Here is a 17,955-nt window from a genome sequence, read left to right on the forward strand (position 1 = left end):
GGAGAAAGATTATAGATATAAATAATTGTGCTTTCTAGGAGTCATTTAGATTTCAATATCTCTAGAATTATTAAAACAGAAATTTAGAAGAGTAGAAATGGGATTTTGTTGTTGTTGTTCATGGTTTTTCTATTGGTACTGGGGATTGAACCCAGGGATATTTAACCACGGATCCAGTCCTCTAATCCCTTTAAATTTTTATTTTAAAACAAGAACTCCGTAAGAGGCTGACCATCTTGGTAAGTTGCTGAGGGTATCTTTGAACTTGTGATCCTCCTGCTTCAGTCTCCCTAACCACTAGGATTACAGGTATATGCCACCACACTCAGGTGAAATAACTCTTTTGAAGTGTTCAGAGTATAATTCTTTGTTTCAAGACCAGGAATCATAGTGAGAAGAATAAGTCATAAGTCATTCTGAAGGGTATGCTAATGGGATATAACTCTTAAAGACATGCTATATTCTAAAACAGAATGAAAAAAATAAGGATACAAGCACAGCAAGAATATAATGTCAACTAGATATAACATTTCAATATCAGTATATTACTACTTTAAAATATTATGTGAACAAACATTAAATTGGATATTATATAATATAAAGTAATACCAACACTGTTAATATTAACATTTTGAGTTTTCAATTAAATAAATATATTAATTATTAATATAGCTATATAAAATCAATAATTTAATTTTACTTTTAAGTGTGTCACTAGAAATCTAATTAAATATGCATAATCACATTAAATTTCTATTGGTCATCACTGCTCTAGAGTGTGTTATTCAGTATAGAAAGAAGCAATTCAGAGGACAAGGGACAGTACTGCTCATTATTTCCTGGGGTTAAACATCCCGTATACTCTTCTCATGGCCCCCAGGACCTCTTTGTTCCTCAGACTGTAAATGATGGGATTGAGCATAGGGGTGAGGATGGTATAGAAGACAGCCAGTTTCTTATCCTCTGCTGGTGAGCGGAGACTTTTGGGCCAGAGGTAATTATAGCCAAAAGGTGCATAGTAAAATATCACCACAGTTAAATGTGTGGAGCATGTGGTAAAGGCCCTTCTTTTTCCCTCTTTTGAGCGCATGTGGAAGACAACAAAAAGGACCCGTCCATAGGAGGCAGTGATACCAAGGAAAGGAAAGAGAAGAACCAATACTGCACTAAAAATAATCATGTACTCATAGACCCAAGTGTCTGTACAGACAAGAAGCATCATGGCGGGAATGTCACAGTAGAAGTGACCAATGGCCCTGGACCTGCAGTATGGAAGATGAAGAGCATACACTGTGTGTACTAGGCCATTGAGGGAACCCAGTGTCCAGGACCCCAGGATCATCTTCACACACATTTTTTTGCTCATATAGATTTGATAATGGAGGGGGTGGCAGATGGCCACAAAGCGGTCATAGGCCATGGCAGCCAGTAGTAAGGCTTCAGAACTTGCCATGGTCACAAAGAAGAAACTTTGTACACCACAACTTAAGAAGGAAATGCTTTTCTGGCCAGAGAAGAAGTTGTATGCCATCTTTGGGACGGTGGTGGAGATGTACATCAGGTCCATGAGGGAGAGCTGGCTCAGGAGAAAGTACATGGGGGTATGAAGCCGGGGGTCCAACAAGATGAGGCCAATCATTCCTGAGTTCCCCAAACAGGTGAGAACAAACACAAAGATGATCAGGAGCAAGAGAAGTAGGCCAGGTTGGTTTTGAGGAAACAACCCCAACAAAATAAAATCATTTGAGGTTTGGTTCCAAATCTCCATGAAAACCTGCTTCTTCAATTCCTTGAAAGTAAATACAAAATAAAAACTGAACATTAACCATAAAATGATACAGTGAAAAAGAACAAGCATAAATTGAACTTATTAGTGTTTGTTTGAAATTGTTTTCTTTCTAACTGTACCTATCCATGAATTGATTTTGAGACCTGAATTGAATGTTCCTGCCCCACTTCTCCTGGTAACCATCTCAGCCCATCACAGACACATATGTGGTCCTGAAATACCAAGTCTAGTACCAGGCACAGCACACACAATGTCATAGCTGGAGTCTTCCTTTCTGCTGACTGCTGGCAGGAGCATTTCTCAGGATTATGTACCAGTGTAACTTCCTGAGGAAGCCAGGGTCCTGCTTCCCCTTCCACAGCTCAGCATTCTTGTTTACCACACACCTGGGTTGTGTGGCTCAGAGGTTCCCTGTGTGCTTGAATCTGCATCCTTACTGATCTTCCTGCTCCACATCTTTAGTTACTGCTCTTTCCTCCCATGGTCATTCACTACTGCAGGTGAGTAACATGGTCTTCTCCCAGGAGCTGTGCTGCTCACCTTTTAAACTGAAGCTTCTCTTCTGGTCCTGAAAGTGGGTCAACATCAAGAGGGTTCTTGTCCTGGGAAACTATTGTGTGTTCTATACAATCCAACTTAATTGTAAGTTCTCTGGATATGTCTCCTCCCTAAGGAGGTTTCCATTTTCTGAATTCCTACAAACTCAAACACACAATTTTTTATGCCCATTTTTCTTTTTTTGTGTAAGCATATTACACATGATAAAAATTACACATTAAAATATTATGCAAGACTTTCATTCTACTTTAACACAGCAATCATAACTCATGATATACAAAATAATTTTGATAATGGAAACACACACTCAGATGCTTTTCTATTAATACGGCAATCTCTGAGATACCATCATTTTGTGAACTCTTTCTCATATTACCTCCCTTATTCTAATCTGTACAAAGCCCACATTCTGTAAATCTAGACAATAGTGTGTTCATTTTCCAAGTATTAAAAGTAGACTTTATTGATGTGAAGAGAAATTTTCAAAGCTACAGCATGGCCTCAGAGAGGAAATTCAGCCTGTGTGCCTCCTTAATGTTTTTAATAATTTACTAGCCATTTGATAAATGTGTTACTGTTTGCACAATAACACATTCAGTGCAATTTCTACAAGTTTGACTGCCCTCCGTAGATGAGGCATATTTTCATATCTGAGACTAGGTCAAAGAATGCAGACCTTAGAGAAGATGGTTATTTCCTCCTCCTGGCCTGCAGTTTGGTTTTCAAACAGAACAGGCCACTGGGTGAATTTGCTGCTAAGCTGTTCACCTAGGAAGGAATGTGAACAGCGGTATGCTCCTTCTTCATAGCTCATGTATGTACACATTGGTCCTCTTCACATTTAATTATTTAAGTAAAGTAAAACTAAAGTCATGTGTTCTTTGTTCAGAGTAAATACATCACAGCAATATGAAAACGCATCATTTTCTCTTCCTAGTCAACTTTTCCTTTTCATGTCTGGGCCTTCACTTGGAAATTTATATCTGTACCTTTTATGGCCTCTCTTTTTCTCAATATCTCAGTTGGGTACTACAAGGTTTTTATTTCATGCATTCTCTCACATACTCATAAACTGTGATGGTGACATTTATCCTGCAAGTGATTGACTTCTTCCTATATCTACTCTTAGCATGAGATTTTCTGCCTTTTATGTTTGTACTCCTCTATTTGAAAGGTAGTCACCCTGGATTATTTAGCAAGAAAAAAATAGCAATTAATGGCCTGTTGCCAATTTTCACATTCAGTAAATTGAATTATTGCCTCATATTTTATTGGCAAACAATAATAAAATTGTAAAAGAGAGTGTAGGAATAAAAGCATGATTTCATTTGGTAGCTGCCATGGTGACAAGCACTGAGAGTGAAAATTGCATAGTCAGGAACCCAGCAGGAGAAGAGTCACTCCATGTGAGGGAGATATGGTATCAAAGACTCCTCTGCTTCTAACAACTTATGGAAACAAAGCTCATGACCTCACAGAAAAGGTAAAACACAAGACCCATCATCGTGTTACATCCACCCTACAAAAAAGGCTCACTCTTCCCATTTTGAGGCAGTGTCACTCAGTATTTTCTTGCTTTAGGTATTATATTACACAAGTTCCAGTCATTGGTAGTTACTATTTAGTGCATGATACAGATAGATAAAGAGCAATCTCAAACATATGCTATGAGGCTGTGTAGTCAATAGTATCAGAATAAAAAAATAGAGTAGGGAAGGACAGAGAGACAACTGGGCAGCAGCATGAGAACCACCTTAAGGAGTTGCCACAGGAGCCTCTGCAAACACTCTGGAACACTCTGCACAGATTAAAGATCTGGAAGAGCCCTGTGTGAGCCTGTCTGACTAATCAGAACCACAGCAGAGAAAAGTGAAGTTCCAGGCACCAGGCAAAGTGTGTAGGGAGGAATGAGAAATCTGTGCTGGACCAGGCAAGAGGCTGTTGTTTGTCCCCTCCTGGAGCTCACAAGGGAGGCTTTGTTTGAGGAGAGATCTAAGAGGAGGAGCCCATGGTGCAGACTGGGCAGTGAGAAATGAGGACAGTGGGGCTTCCCCGGGTTTATCAAAGGAAGCCAAGCATTCTAGGGACCGCTGAGGCCTGAGAATGTCAACACAGTGGGATGCAGCTTAGTGACAGGATGGGACCCATTGAATCCTCTGTCTCTGCCCCTTTGCTCAGGGGTTATTGCATAACGAGCTTTCAGCAAATGTTCTGATTAAATGAGCCAATTATTAGCCTAAGAAGAATGAAATGTGAGTAGATAATGTTTTACATCAGTCTATAGTACATGCACCCTGAAAACCAGGACATGGGAGTCTTCTGTGGTACTTTTTCCACTTCTTTTTATTGTCCAGGTTTAAGTTCACTGGCAGTACCTAGACCTGAACACAGTCTGCTATACATTTATGTCTTTCATGATTCAGTCATTTAATAAGGAGACCCATGTTTACATTTAGATACTTAGCTGCAGGGACTCAACATATCATAAAGGAGTTGGTGGTGATTGCTATGTTAATTATCTTTCTTCCTAAATCGAACATTTTCAGCTGTCAGTCAATGGATACAAATATTCACTTAGGGATCACATTCATCTGAAATTGAAGTTTTGAGGATCTGGGATATTGGAGTTAGATTTGAGGGGCTATTTCCATTGATGACCTGCAAATTACTTTATTTTGTATTGGACCTTATTTTATGTACCAGAGTACCTTCAAGCATCACACTATTGGCAACATTACAACATGGAGAATATTGCCTCTATGGCTACAAGGTGTGTCAAGGATTACTCTCCCTTGATTATTTTATGATTTTCGCTAGTATCTAGAATTTCTAAAACTAACCTTCATTTGACAGTTCCTAATAAATGTAACTGCAGCAAGTGTAGCATGATGAGTTTATTTTGCAAATGTTACAAGCCAGGATTATTTCTACAATGAAATTTAATGTTCCTGTAAACGTGTTACAGGCCAATCAGCCCAAGACCAACAGGCAAATTGCTTGTCTGAGCCTCAGTTAACTCACTCCCAACAACCTAACATGGGAGCTGCAAAGATGGACTTAAGTTAGCTCTGTGTTTGGCACATAGAGTCCTGAATAAATTTCTCTCTTCTCTCTTCCTATCATACTTTAAATGGGGATGACTCAGGCCCAGAGAAATTAATTGTCTCAATTAGGATCACATCCTGAAATGTTGCACATTCTGGAATTTTAACAGGTTCACTTCAACTTATTTTACCTTTAATTTTTTTCTTATATTTTACAATTTGTTATGAAATGGCCTGTTCTTTATGCAAAATAAATGCTTCCTTATGATTAGAAAACCTCACCTCCAAAATATCTTCATAGTTAAAGCTCACACAAATCAACTTAGTACAATATTATTTTGACTTACTTTATCTGAAATTCTAAGACTGTTTTGAGAGAAGTCATTTAATTACAACATACCATGACTATGGTGCATTGACTTCTTAAAATGTTTAAAACTCACATTGTGCTCCCACTGTGCTAAACAGCTAGGTCCTGCCACTGAACAGCAGCCCTGCGTCTCTTCATGTTCCCCTAATGTGAGAAACCAAAGGCACCAGGAAAGAAGTCTAAGTGCCCACTGCTCCTACCTCTAGTATTCTTTTTTGCTAAATTCACAGAGTTCTTCACTTTGGGAGGTGCTTCCTTATGTCATTGCTTTGCTCAGTCCTCTCCCTTTCCTATTTCCTTGTTCCAGTGAAAAAACATGCCACACTTACTTCCTCATGTCTGGAGAGTGGGCAGGAAGGATGAATCTGCCTCTGATGTGCAAGATCTTCCTCCTTTAAGCCTTACATGTCCTCCTTCCTTTAATTGATCCCTAATGTTCAAGTCCATGGGGAGAGAAAACTTGGTCATTTCACCTGAGTTTGCTTTCTTCAAGGTGAACTTAGTCGATGTTTGGAACAAATCAGCCAACCCACTCAGTACTGCAGCTCTTGCCTGTTGTCCAGAATTAGTCTCAAGAGGGATGAGCTCAGTTATTCCAGAACATGATGGAGAGCTATAGGGTGTGTTAGGTAATGTCTACTGAAATCCTCCCTTTTTGTAAGTTAGAGACTCAGGATCAACAAGATGCATTTTTCAGTTGAGTAATAGAATGTCAGTAGCAGGAGCAGTTACCTTCTATAATGTAGTCAGTTTCTAAAACAAATTATTGGAAAGTGTGACTAAATTTAAGTATGCTATGACAAATACATTCTTCTATATGAAGAAATATGTGAGTTGATTTATGCAAATGTTAATGAAATCAGCAATTCTCCTAAAGTGAAAACTTAATTTTGAGGTTTTTGTGATAAAATGAGAGACTCCACCACTGACTAATGGGTTAAACTTGGAAAATTCATTACACATTATTCTGTCAGTTTCTTTTGTTTACTGTTGAAAGATGTTGAAGCAGGGGTGATTAAACACTGAGCCACAACCCCAGCCTTTTTCTATATTTTATTTGAAACAGGGTTATGCTAATTTGCTCGGGGCCTTTCTAAAATGCCAAGGCTGCCTTTGAATGTGTGAACCTGCTGCCTCAGACTCCTAAACTGCTGGAAATACAGGCATGCTCCACCATCCTGATGGTTGTCAAATCTTTATGGGAACTGAGTGGAAGTGTTCATGCAGATGTTTACAAAGTGACTGTTGCATGGGTAGCATTGGTAGACATGAGGATCTCTTACTATCCTAGTATACCACAGATTTGTACGTCAGGGAAGGGTACATTTCCTGTTAACTGTGGTACTTAAGTGTGACCTGGGACTCATCATATATGAAGAAAATACTCATCCTTTGACTTTCGGAGTCTGACTTTTTCATATAGCAAGATGTTTTCTCAAAGGTATCAACAAACTTCTAGAGACATTTTATCCACACATACTGAATCATCAGGGCATATACAATTTATTTGTTTATTTTAATTTATTTTTATTGTAAACAAATGGGATATATCTTGTTTCTCTGTACATGAAGTAGAGACATACCATTTCTTTAATCATACATTTACATAGGGTAAAGGTGTTTGATTCATTCTGTTACATTTTTCTCCCCCCACCCCTCCCACCCCTCTTTTCCCTCTATAGAGTCCCTCCTTCCTCCATTCTTTCTCCCCTCCTACTTCCCATTATGTGTCATCATCCACTTATCAGCGAGATCATTTGACCTTTGGTTTTTTGAGATTGGCTTATCACACTTAGCATGATATTCTCCAATTTCATCCATTTGCCTGCAAATGCCATAAATTCATTATTCTTTATGGCTGAGTAATATTCCACTTTGCATATATACTGCAGATTCTTTATCCATTCATCAATTGAAGGATATCTAGGTTGGTTACACAATCTGGTTGTGAATTGAGCAGCTATGAACATTGATGTGGCTGTATCTCTGTAGTATGCTGATTTTAAGTTGTTTGGGTATAGGCTGAAAAGTGGGGTAGCTGTTTCAAATGGTGTTTCCATTCCAAGCTTTCTGAGGAATCTCCACACTGCTTTCCAAAGTGGCTGCACTAATTTGAAAACCCACCAGCAATGTATGAGTGTACATTTTCCCCCATATCCTTGCCAACACCTATTGTTGCTTGTATTCTTGGTAATTGCCATTCTAATTGGAGTAAGATGAAATCTTAGTGTAGTTTTGATTTGCATTTCTCTTATTACTAAAGATGGTGAACATTTTTTCATATATCTGTTGATTGTTTGTAGATCTTCTTCTGTGAAGTGTCTGTTGATATCCTTAGCCCATTTGTTGATTGGGTTATTTGTATTCTTCATGTAGAGTTTTTTGAGTTTTTATAGATTCTGGAAATTAGTGCTGTATCTGAAGTATGAGTGGCAAAGACTTTTTCCCACTCTGTAGGCTCTCTATTCACATTGCTGAGAATTTCCATTGCTGAGAAAAAGCATTTCAGTTTCAATCTATCCCAGATATTGATTCTTGCTTTTATTTCTTATGCTATGGGGGTCCTGTGAAGGAAGTCTAATCCTAAGCCAACTTGTTGAAGATTTGGACCTACTTTTTCTTATTTAAGTTGCACGGTCTCTGGTCTAATTTCAAGGTCCTTGATCTATTTTGAGTTGAGTTTTGTGCAGGGTGAGAGGTAGGGGTTTAATTTCATTCTGTTGCATATGGTTTTCCAGTTTTCCTAGCACCATTTGTTGAAGAGGCTATCTTTCTCCATTGCATATTTTTGGCACCTTTGTCTAGTAGGAGAAAATTGTATTTATTTGGGTTTGTGTTCATTTCGTCTATTCTGTACCATTGATCTACCTGTCAATTTTGGTGCCAATACCATGCTGTTTTTGTTACTATTGCTTTTTAGTACAGTTGCAGTTCTGGTATTGAATAACCCTGCTTCACTCTTCCTGCTAAGGATTGCTTAAGCTATTCTGGGTTTCTTATTCTTCCAGATGAATTTCACAATTACTTGCTCTATTTCTGTAAGGTACCTCATTGGGATTTTAATTGGAATTGCATTGAATATGAATAGCACTTTAGGTAGTATGGCCATGTTGACAATATTAATTCTGCCTATCCAAGAACGTGGGAGATCTTTCCATCTTCTAAGGTTTTTTTTTTTTTTTAATTTCTTTCTTTAGTTTTCTGTAGTTCTCATTTTAGAGGTCTTTCACCTCTTTTGTTACATTGATTCCCAATATTTTATTTTTTTCAAGGCTATTGTAAATTGGGTAGTTTTCCTAACTTCTCTTTCTGAAGATTCTTCACTTATGAATAAAAATGCATTAGATTTGTGAGCATTGATCTTATATCCTGCTACTTTACTGAATTCACTTATCAGTTCTAAAAGTTTTCTGGTGGAATATCCTGGTTCCTCTAAATATATAAACATGTCATCAGCAAATAGGATAGTTTGTGTTCTTCTTTTCCTTTTCATATCCCTTTAATTTCTTTGGTCTATCTCATTGCTTTGGCTAGAGTTTCGAGGACAATGTTGAATAGAAGTGGTGAAAGAGGGCATCCCTGCTTATTCCAGTTTTTAGGTGGAATGCATTCACTTTTTCACCATTTAGAATGATATTGGTCATGCGCTTAGCATAGATGGCCTTTACAATGTTAAAGAATGTTCCCACTATTCCTATTTTTTGTAGTGTTTTGAGCATTAATGGGTGCGTTATTCCATCAAATACTTTTCCCACATCTATCAAAATAATCATGTGATTCTCGACTTTAAGTCTGTTGATATGATGAATTACATTTATTGATTTCCAGATGTTGAAACAACCTTGCATCCCTGGGATAAAACCCACTTGATCATGGTGCATTATCTTTTAATATATTTTTATGTGATTTGCTATAATTTCTTTGAGAATTTTACCATCGATGTTCATTAAGGATATTCGTCTGAAATTTTCTTTCCTCAATGTGTCTCTGTCTGGTTTAGGTATCAAGGTGATTATTGGCTTCATAGAATGAGTTTGGGAGGGTTCTCCCCTCTTCTATTTCATGGAACACTTTGAGAAGTATTGGAATGAGCTCTTCTTTAAAAGTTTTGTAGAATTCGGCTGAGAACCCATCTGGACCCGGACTTTTCTTTGTTGGTAGGTTTTGATGTGATGACTTCTTCTATCTCATTACTTTAAATTGTGTATGTCCTACTGGCTCAGTTTAGTTAATTCATATATCTCTAGAAACCTGTTCGAGATTTTCTATTTTGTTGGAGTTTAGATTTTAAAAATAGCTTCGAATTATGTTTTATATTTCACTCATGTCTGTTGTGATATTTCCTTGTTCATCCTGAATTTCAGTAATTTGGGTTTTCTATCTCCTTTTCTTTGTTAGTGTGGCTAAGTATTTATCAATTTTGTTTATTTTTTCAAAGAACCAACTTATTATTTCATTAATTTTTTCTATTGTTTCTTTTCATTCAATTGCATTTATTTCAGCTCTGATTTTAAATATTTCCTGTCTTCTACTACTTTTGGTGTTGCTCTGTTCTTCTTTTTCTAGGGCTTTGAGCTGTAGTGTTAGGTCATTTATTTGTTGATTTGTTTCTTCTTTTATTGCATGCACTCCATGAAATAAATATTCCTCTAAGAACTGCTTTCATAGTGTCCCAGAGATTTTGATATGATGTACTTTCATTCTCATTTAATTCTAAGACTTTTTTTTATTTCCCCCCTGATGTCTGCTGTTATCCATTCATCATAAAATAGCATATTATTTAATCTCCAGGTGTTGGAGTAGTTTCTGTTTTTTACTCTGTCATTTTTTTGTAATTTCAATCCATTATGATCCGATAGAATACAAAGTAATATCTCTATCTTCTTGTATTTGCTAACAGTAGCTTTGTGGCATAATATATGATATATTTTAGAGAAGGATCCATGTGCTGCTGAGAAGAAAGTTTATTCACTCTTTGTTGGATAGTACATTCTATAAATGATTAAGTCTAAATTATTTATTGCATTATTAAGATCTATGGTTTCTTTGTTTAATTATTGGTTGGAAGATCTGTCCAGTGGGGAGAGGTGTGTTAAAGTCACCTAGTAATATTGTGTTGTGGTCTATTTGATTACTGGAATTGAGAAGGATTTTTTTGATGTACATGGATGGGACACTCTTTGGGGTATAGATATTTATGATTGTTATGTCTTGCTAATTTATGCTTCCCTTACACAATATGAAATGTCCTTCTTTATCCCTTCTAACTGTGGCTTGAAGTCCACATTATCTGATACGAGGATGGATACTCTGGCTTCTTTGCTGAGTCCACGTGCATGGTATGTTTTTCCCCATTCTTTCACCTTTAGGCTGTGTCTATCTCTTCCTATGAGATGAGTCTCTTGCAGGCATCATATTTTTGGATATTTCTTTTTAATCCAATCTGCAAGTCTATGTCTTTTGATTGATGAGTTCAGGACATTAACATTCAGGGTTATTATTGAGATATGATTTGTATTCCTAGTCATTTTGCTCATTTTTGCTTTTTGACACAACTTGGTTTCACCTTTATTTGGCTATTTCTTTAGGGTAGTTCCTCCCTTTGCTGATTTGCTTCTTTGTTTTTCATCTCTTCCTCATGGAATATGTTGCTGAGAATGTTCTGTAGTGCAGGTTTTCTTTTTGTAAATTCTTTTAGCTTTTGTTTATCATGGAAGGATTTTATTTCATCATCCAATCTGAAGGTAAGTGTTGCTGGGTATAAGATTCTTGGTTGGCATCCCTTTTCTTTCAGAGCTTGAAACATATTGTTCCAGGCCCTTCTTGCTTTTAGGGTTTGGGTTGAAAAATCTGCTGATATCCATATTGCTTTCCCTCTGAATGTAATTTCATTCTTTTATCTCGCAGCCTTTAAAATTCTGTCTTTATTTTGTATGTTAGGTATTTTCATTATAATGTGCCTCGTTGTGGGTCTGTTCTAATTTTGTATATTTGGAGTCCTATCAGCCTCTTGTACCTGGTTTTCCATTTCATTCTTCAAATTTGGGAAATTTTCTGATATTATTTCATTGAATAGATTGTTCATTTCTTTGGTTTGTTTCTCTGTGCCTTCCTCCATCCCAGTAATTCTTAAATTTGGCCTTTTATGATATCCCATAATTCTTGTAGATTCTGTTCATGATTTCTTACCATCTTCTCTGTTTGATCAACTTTGTTTTCAGGATCAAATATTTTGTCTTCGATATCTGACATTCTGTGTTCCAGGTTTTCTATCCTATTGGTTATGCTTTCTATGGAGTTTTTAACTTGGTTTATTGTTTCCTTCATTTCAAGAATATCTGTTTGGTTGTGTTTCAGTATCTCTAACTCTTTATTGAATGATCTTTTGATTCCCACATTTGCTCTTTTAACTGTTGATTGGTACGATCATTCAAAGCCTGCATTTGCTCTTTCATCTCATCTTTTGCTTCTCTGATCATTTTAATTATGTACATTCTGAACTCACTTTCTGACATTTTTTTCTGCCATGCTATCATTGGATTTTATTGATGCAGCATCTAGGTATCTTTTGGACATTTTCTTCCTTGTTTTCTCATATTGGTCAGGTATCTATCCCTCTAGTAGTGAAACTCTGAGATAATGAAGATTTTCTCCATTGTCTTATAGTGTCCCTATAGGTTTCCAATAACTCACCTCCTAGTCTTCAGTAGCCTGAAGTCTTGGATGAACTTGATAATGCAGTGCTCCACAAGGGAAGCTGCCCCTCTAGGGGTGGTGGACTTCAGGTGTGGTATATTCCATGCTAGTGGGCAGAGGCACCTCCACTTGTTGACTGATGGTCAGTCAAAAGGGGGACTAGAATGCAGGCTGGGGCATGGCTGGTCTGGGCCTGTGTCTCTGGTTCTACTGCCCTGGTGGGAAAACCTCACCTGGTGGGGAAGACTCACTCAGTGGAAAAGTGTCCCTGGGCAGCTCTCCTCTGAGAAATTCCTTTCAGTCAAGAACTACTGCCTTGGCTGGGCAGCCATCCTCTGTGATGTTCCCAGGGTTCCAGACCTACCTCATGGGCCAGGGCGTCTCAGCCTGGGAGTGAGTCTCTTGCTGGGCAGCCCTCCTCTGCAACGTTCCCTGAGGTACAGAACTACCGTCTGGGCCAGGGAGCTTCAATCTGTACCAAAGCCACTCACTGGGTGGCCCTCTTCTGAGAAACTGCCTGCAGTCTGCTCCTGCTGCTGCTACTGGGACCCTCACTCTGTGCCAAATCATCTTGGTGGTGGCCCCTCCTCTGAAAAGCTGCCTATGGTCCAGTCCGGCCACCTGGTCCTGTGATATTCACTCTGCTCTTAAGCATCTTGCTGGGCATCCCCTGAACCATGAAGCTGCCTGCAGTCTGGTTCTGCCACCAGTCCTGGGACCCTTGCTCTGTTCCAAAGCCTCTCACTGAGCAGCCCCTCCTCTACAATTTTTCAGGTTGTCTGGGTTCACAGTTCCAGCGGGGGAGTCTCACTGGGCAACTCTACTCCACAAAGTTCCTGTGTTCCAGGACTACTGCCTTGTCTGGGTAGTCTTGCCCAGTGGGAAGTCTCACCCAGCAGCCCTGAGTTGGTCCTGAGTCTCTCAATACCTCCTCTTCTTGAATCCTGAGTCCTGGAGCATTATGAAATTCAGTCATCCTCTAGTCTGCCATCTTGAAAAACCATATATAATTTGTACAGATCAATTTCAAGCAATGAAATTGAAGAAGTCATCAAAAACCTACCAACGAATGATATCGCTAATAAGTGGAGGATGACACATAATGGGGGGGAGGGAAGGGTTAGAGTTAGGGTTAGGGAGGGGGGCAAGTATGGAGGAAGGAACTACTGTATAGAGGGTAAAGAGGGGTGGGAGGGGTGGGGGGAAGGGAAAAAATAACAGATTGAATCAAACAACATTGCTCTATGTAAATTTATGATTACACAAATGGTATGCCTTTACGCCATGTACAAACAGAGAAACAACATGTATCCCATTTGTTTACAATAAAAAAAAAAAAAAAAAAAAAAACCTACCAACCAAGAGAAACCCAGGACCAGATGAATTCTCAACCAAGTTCTACAAGACCTTCAAAGAAGAACTAATTCCAATACTCCTCAGAGTATTCCATGAAATGGAAAAGGGGGAAACTCATTCAAACTAAATTTATGAAGCTCGTATCACCCTAATACCAAAAGCAAAGACACATGAAGGAAAGAAAACCTCAGACCAATATCCCTGATGAACATAGATGCAAAAACTCTTAAAAAAATTCTGGCGAATCACATACAAAAAACATATTAAAAATATACTGCCACCATTTGACCCAACTATCCCACTCCTCAGCCTATACTCAAAGGATTAAAATCAGCATACTACAGAGATACAGGGACATCAATGTTCATAGCTGCTCAATTCACAATAGCCAGATTGTGGAACCAACCTAGATGTCCTTCAATTGATGAATGGATAAAGAAGCTGCAGTACATATACATATATATATATATATATATGTATATATATATACATATATATATATATATAATGGAATATTACTCAGCTATAAGGAATAATAAAATTATGGCATTTGCAGGCAAATGGATGAAATTGGAGCATATCATGCTAAGTGAGATAAGCCAATCTCAATAAACAAAGGATGAATGATCTCGCTTATAAGTGGATGATGACACATAATGGGGGTGAAAGGGGAGCAAGAATGGAGGAAGGAGGGACTTTATAGAGGGAAAAGAGGGGTGGGAGGGGTGGGGGGAAGGAAAAAATAACCAAATGAATCAAACATCATTACCCTATGTAAATGTATGATTATGCAAATGGTATGCTGTTACTCCATGTACGAACAGAAACAACATGTATCCCATCTGTTTACAGTAAAAATAAATTAAAATAAAAAAATTTAAAAGAAAAAAGTAAAGCTTGTTTGGCTAGGAAAAAAAGAGCAACAAAGACAGACTTCTCAGGAAAAAAAAAGATAGTGCGCCACAATCAAGTGGTGTTCATACCAGGGATGCAATTTTAATTCAACATTTGGAAACCAATAAATGCAATTAATCCATGATTATTTCAACAGAAGCAGAAAGAGCTTTTGATAAAATACAGTACCCCTTCATGCTCAAAACTTTTAAAAAAAGAGGGATAGTAGGAACATATTTCAGCATTGTATACACTATGCTAAGCCCAAGGTCAACATGATTCTAAATGGAGAAAAACTGAATTAATTCCCTATAAATCGTAATAAGACATGATGTCCTCTTTCACCATGTCTATTCAAACTTGGCCTGGAAACTCTAGCCAGATCAATTAAACATACCAAAGAAATCAAAAGGATATGAATAGGAAAAGAAGAACTCAAACTATCACTTTTTGCAAATGACATGATTTTCTATATTGAGAAGTTCAAAAAAATTCCACCAGAAAACTTCTAGAATGCATAAATGCACTCAGAACAGTAACAGGATATAAAATCCACACGCATTAATATAATGAATTTCTATATGTAAGTGATGAATTCTCTGAAAGAGAAATTAGGAAAACTACCCCATTCGCAGTAACTTAAAAAAAAAATACTTGGGAATCAATCTAACAAAAGAGGTGAAAGGCCTCGGCAATGAAAACTAAAGAACACTGCACAAAATGTTGTTCCCATAACCAACATCTTTCCAACAGAAGACAGTGACTTAAGATAAATCTACATTTTTCTTTATATTTGCCCACTTGTTCTAAAGTCATATACTGCAATAGTTTAGACATGTGTGGGACACCCAAAGTTCATGAATAAGACAATGGAAGGATTTGCAAAGGTGAAATAATGAGATCATGAAATGTTTAACCTAATCTCTGCGTCTATCCACTGACATGGATTAACTGGGTGGCAACCTTAGGCAGGTAGGGTGGAGCTGGAGGAAGAAGATCATAGAATATGCCTTTGGGATTTGTATATTGTCTATGTGAGGCAGGCTTTCTCTGCTTCCTGATGATCATGTCCTGAACTATTTTCCTGCACCATGTCCTTCTGCCCTGATATTCTGCCTTGCTTGGGCACAGAGCTTTGGAGTTGCCTGTCTGTGAACTGAGACCTTGGTGACTGTGAGCCTCAACCTGTGAGCCTCAACCTGTGAGCCTTAGTTGTTCTTGTCAGATCTTTTGGTCACAGCAATGAAAAATACTTTCAAGAAAATATTTCTAGTTCATTTTTGCAACACTCCATATTGTTTGCGTACAATGGCACACATATATGAATCTGATAATTTTTTTCACAGGTTGAAATTTATTAATATTTTACCATTGACATTTCTATGAATGCCCATGAGCATCCATTAGTTCTATGCAATATCCCTAGATTTTCTACCTTTTCTAAATGTCAGTCCTCTCATGTTGTTGCTTCTGTTTACATTTCTTTCTGATACACTTTACCCAATTTGTCCATTAAAACTTTTATTTCATATTTTTATCAATCATTGTAATCCACCTTCTTTTGCTATTCTCTTCCTTTTATACATCTAATGATAAATGCTTTGGAAATTCAGTGTCAACTTGTTCTTTTCTGAAGTTGCAAAGTTTTATTTAAAATGTTCATTTTCTATATTTTTGCAATCACTTTCAGCTCAGCGTTGAGTATGTGTATGTTTTTTTTACCTTATTCCAAAATAAACTATTTTTTTAATTTTTTAATTTTTATTTATTTATTTTTTATTTTATTGTAAACAAATGGGATACATGTTGTTTCTTTGTTTGTACATGGCGTAAAGGCATGCCATTTGTGTAAACATAAATTTACATAGAGTACTGTTGTTTGAATCATTCTGTTATTTTTCCCCTTCCCCCCATTCCTCCCACCCCTCTTTTCCCTCTATACAGTGCTTCCTTCCTCCATACTTGCCCCCCTCCCTAACCCTAACTCTAACCCTAACACTAACCCTTCCCTCCCCCCATTATGTGTCATCATCCACTTATTAGCGATATCATTCGTCCTTTGGCTTTCTGAGATTGGCTTATCTCACTTAGCATGATATTCTCCAATTTCATCCATTTGCCTGCAAATGCCATAATTTTATCATTCTTTATGGCTGAGTAATATTCCATTCTATATATATACCACAGTTTCTTTATCCACTCATCAATTGAAGGGCACCTAGGTTGGTTCCACAGACTGGCTATTGTGAATTGAGCAGCTATGAACATTGATGTGGCTGTATCTCTGTAGTATGCTGATTTTAAGTCCTTTGGGTATAGGCCAAGGAGTGGGAATCAATCTCAAAAAAGAGGTGAAAGACCTCTACAATGAGAACTATACAACACTAAAGAAAGAAATTAAATAACACCTTAGAAGATGGAAAGATTTTCCAAGTTCTTGGATAGGAAGAATTAATATTGTCAAAATGGACATACTACCTAAAGTGCTATACAAATTCAATGCAATTCCAATTAAAATCCCAATGACATACCTTACAGAAATAGAGCAAGCAATTATGAAATTCATCTGGAAGAATAAGAAACCCAGAATAGCTAAAGCAATCCTTAGCCGGAAGAGTGAAACAGGGGGTATTGCAATACCAGATCTTCAACTCTACTACAAAGCAATAGTAACAAAAACGGCATGGTATTGGTACCAAAATAGACAGGTAGATCAATGGTACAGAATAGAGGACACGGACACAAACCCAAATAAATACAATTTTCTCATACTAGACAAAGGGGCCAAAAATATGCAATGGAGAAAAGATAGCCTCTTCAACAAATGGTGCTGGGAGAATTGGAAATCCATATGCAACAGAATGAAACTAAACCCATATCTCTCACCATGCATGAAACTAAACTCAAAATGGATTAAGGACCTCAGAATCAGACCAGAGACCCTGCAGATTATAGAAGAAAAAGTAGGTCCAGATCTTCAACATATCAGCTTAGGATCAGCAGACTTCCTTAACAGGACTCCCATAGCACAAGAAATAAAAGCTAGAATCAACCACTGGGATAGATTCAAACTAAAAAGTTTCTCTCAGCAAAGGAAACTATCAGCAATGCGATGAAAAAGCCTACAGAGTGGGAGAATATCTTTGCCAATCATACTTCAGATAGAGCACTAATCTCCAGAATCTATAAAGAACTCAAAAAACTCTACTCCAAGAATTCAAATAATCCAGTTGACAAATGGGCTAAGG

General features: G+C 37.6%; 1 protein-coding gene across 1 annotated transcript; it reads right to left on the reverse strand.

Annotated features, from left to right (window-relative positions):
- Window positions 1-832: 832 nt before the first annotated feature.
- Window positions 833-1,768, reverse strand: LOC306652303 (olfactory receptor 2L13-like; the record flags this gene model as incomplete). The annotated part of the gene is made up of 1 exon (XM_079125273.1): window positions 833-1,768. One exon carries the CDS (start codon window positions 1,766-1,768, stop codon window positions 833-835), a length of 936 nt encoding a protein of 311 aa, XP_078981399.1.
- Window positions 1,769-17,955: the final 16,187 nt, after the last annotated feature.

The sequence above is a fragment of the Sciurus vulgaris genome (assembly GCF_902686455.1).
Source record: "Sciurus vulgaris genome assembly, contig: HiC_scaffold_174_arrow_ctg1, whole genome shotgun sequence".
Classification (NCBI taxonomy): Eukaryota; Metazoa; Chordata; class Mammalia; order Rodentia; family Sciuridae; genus Sciurus; species Sciurus vulgaris.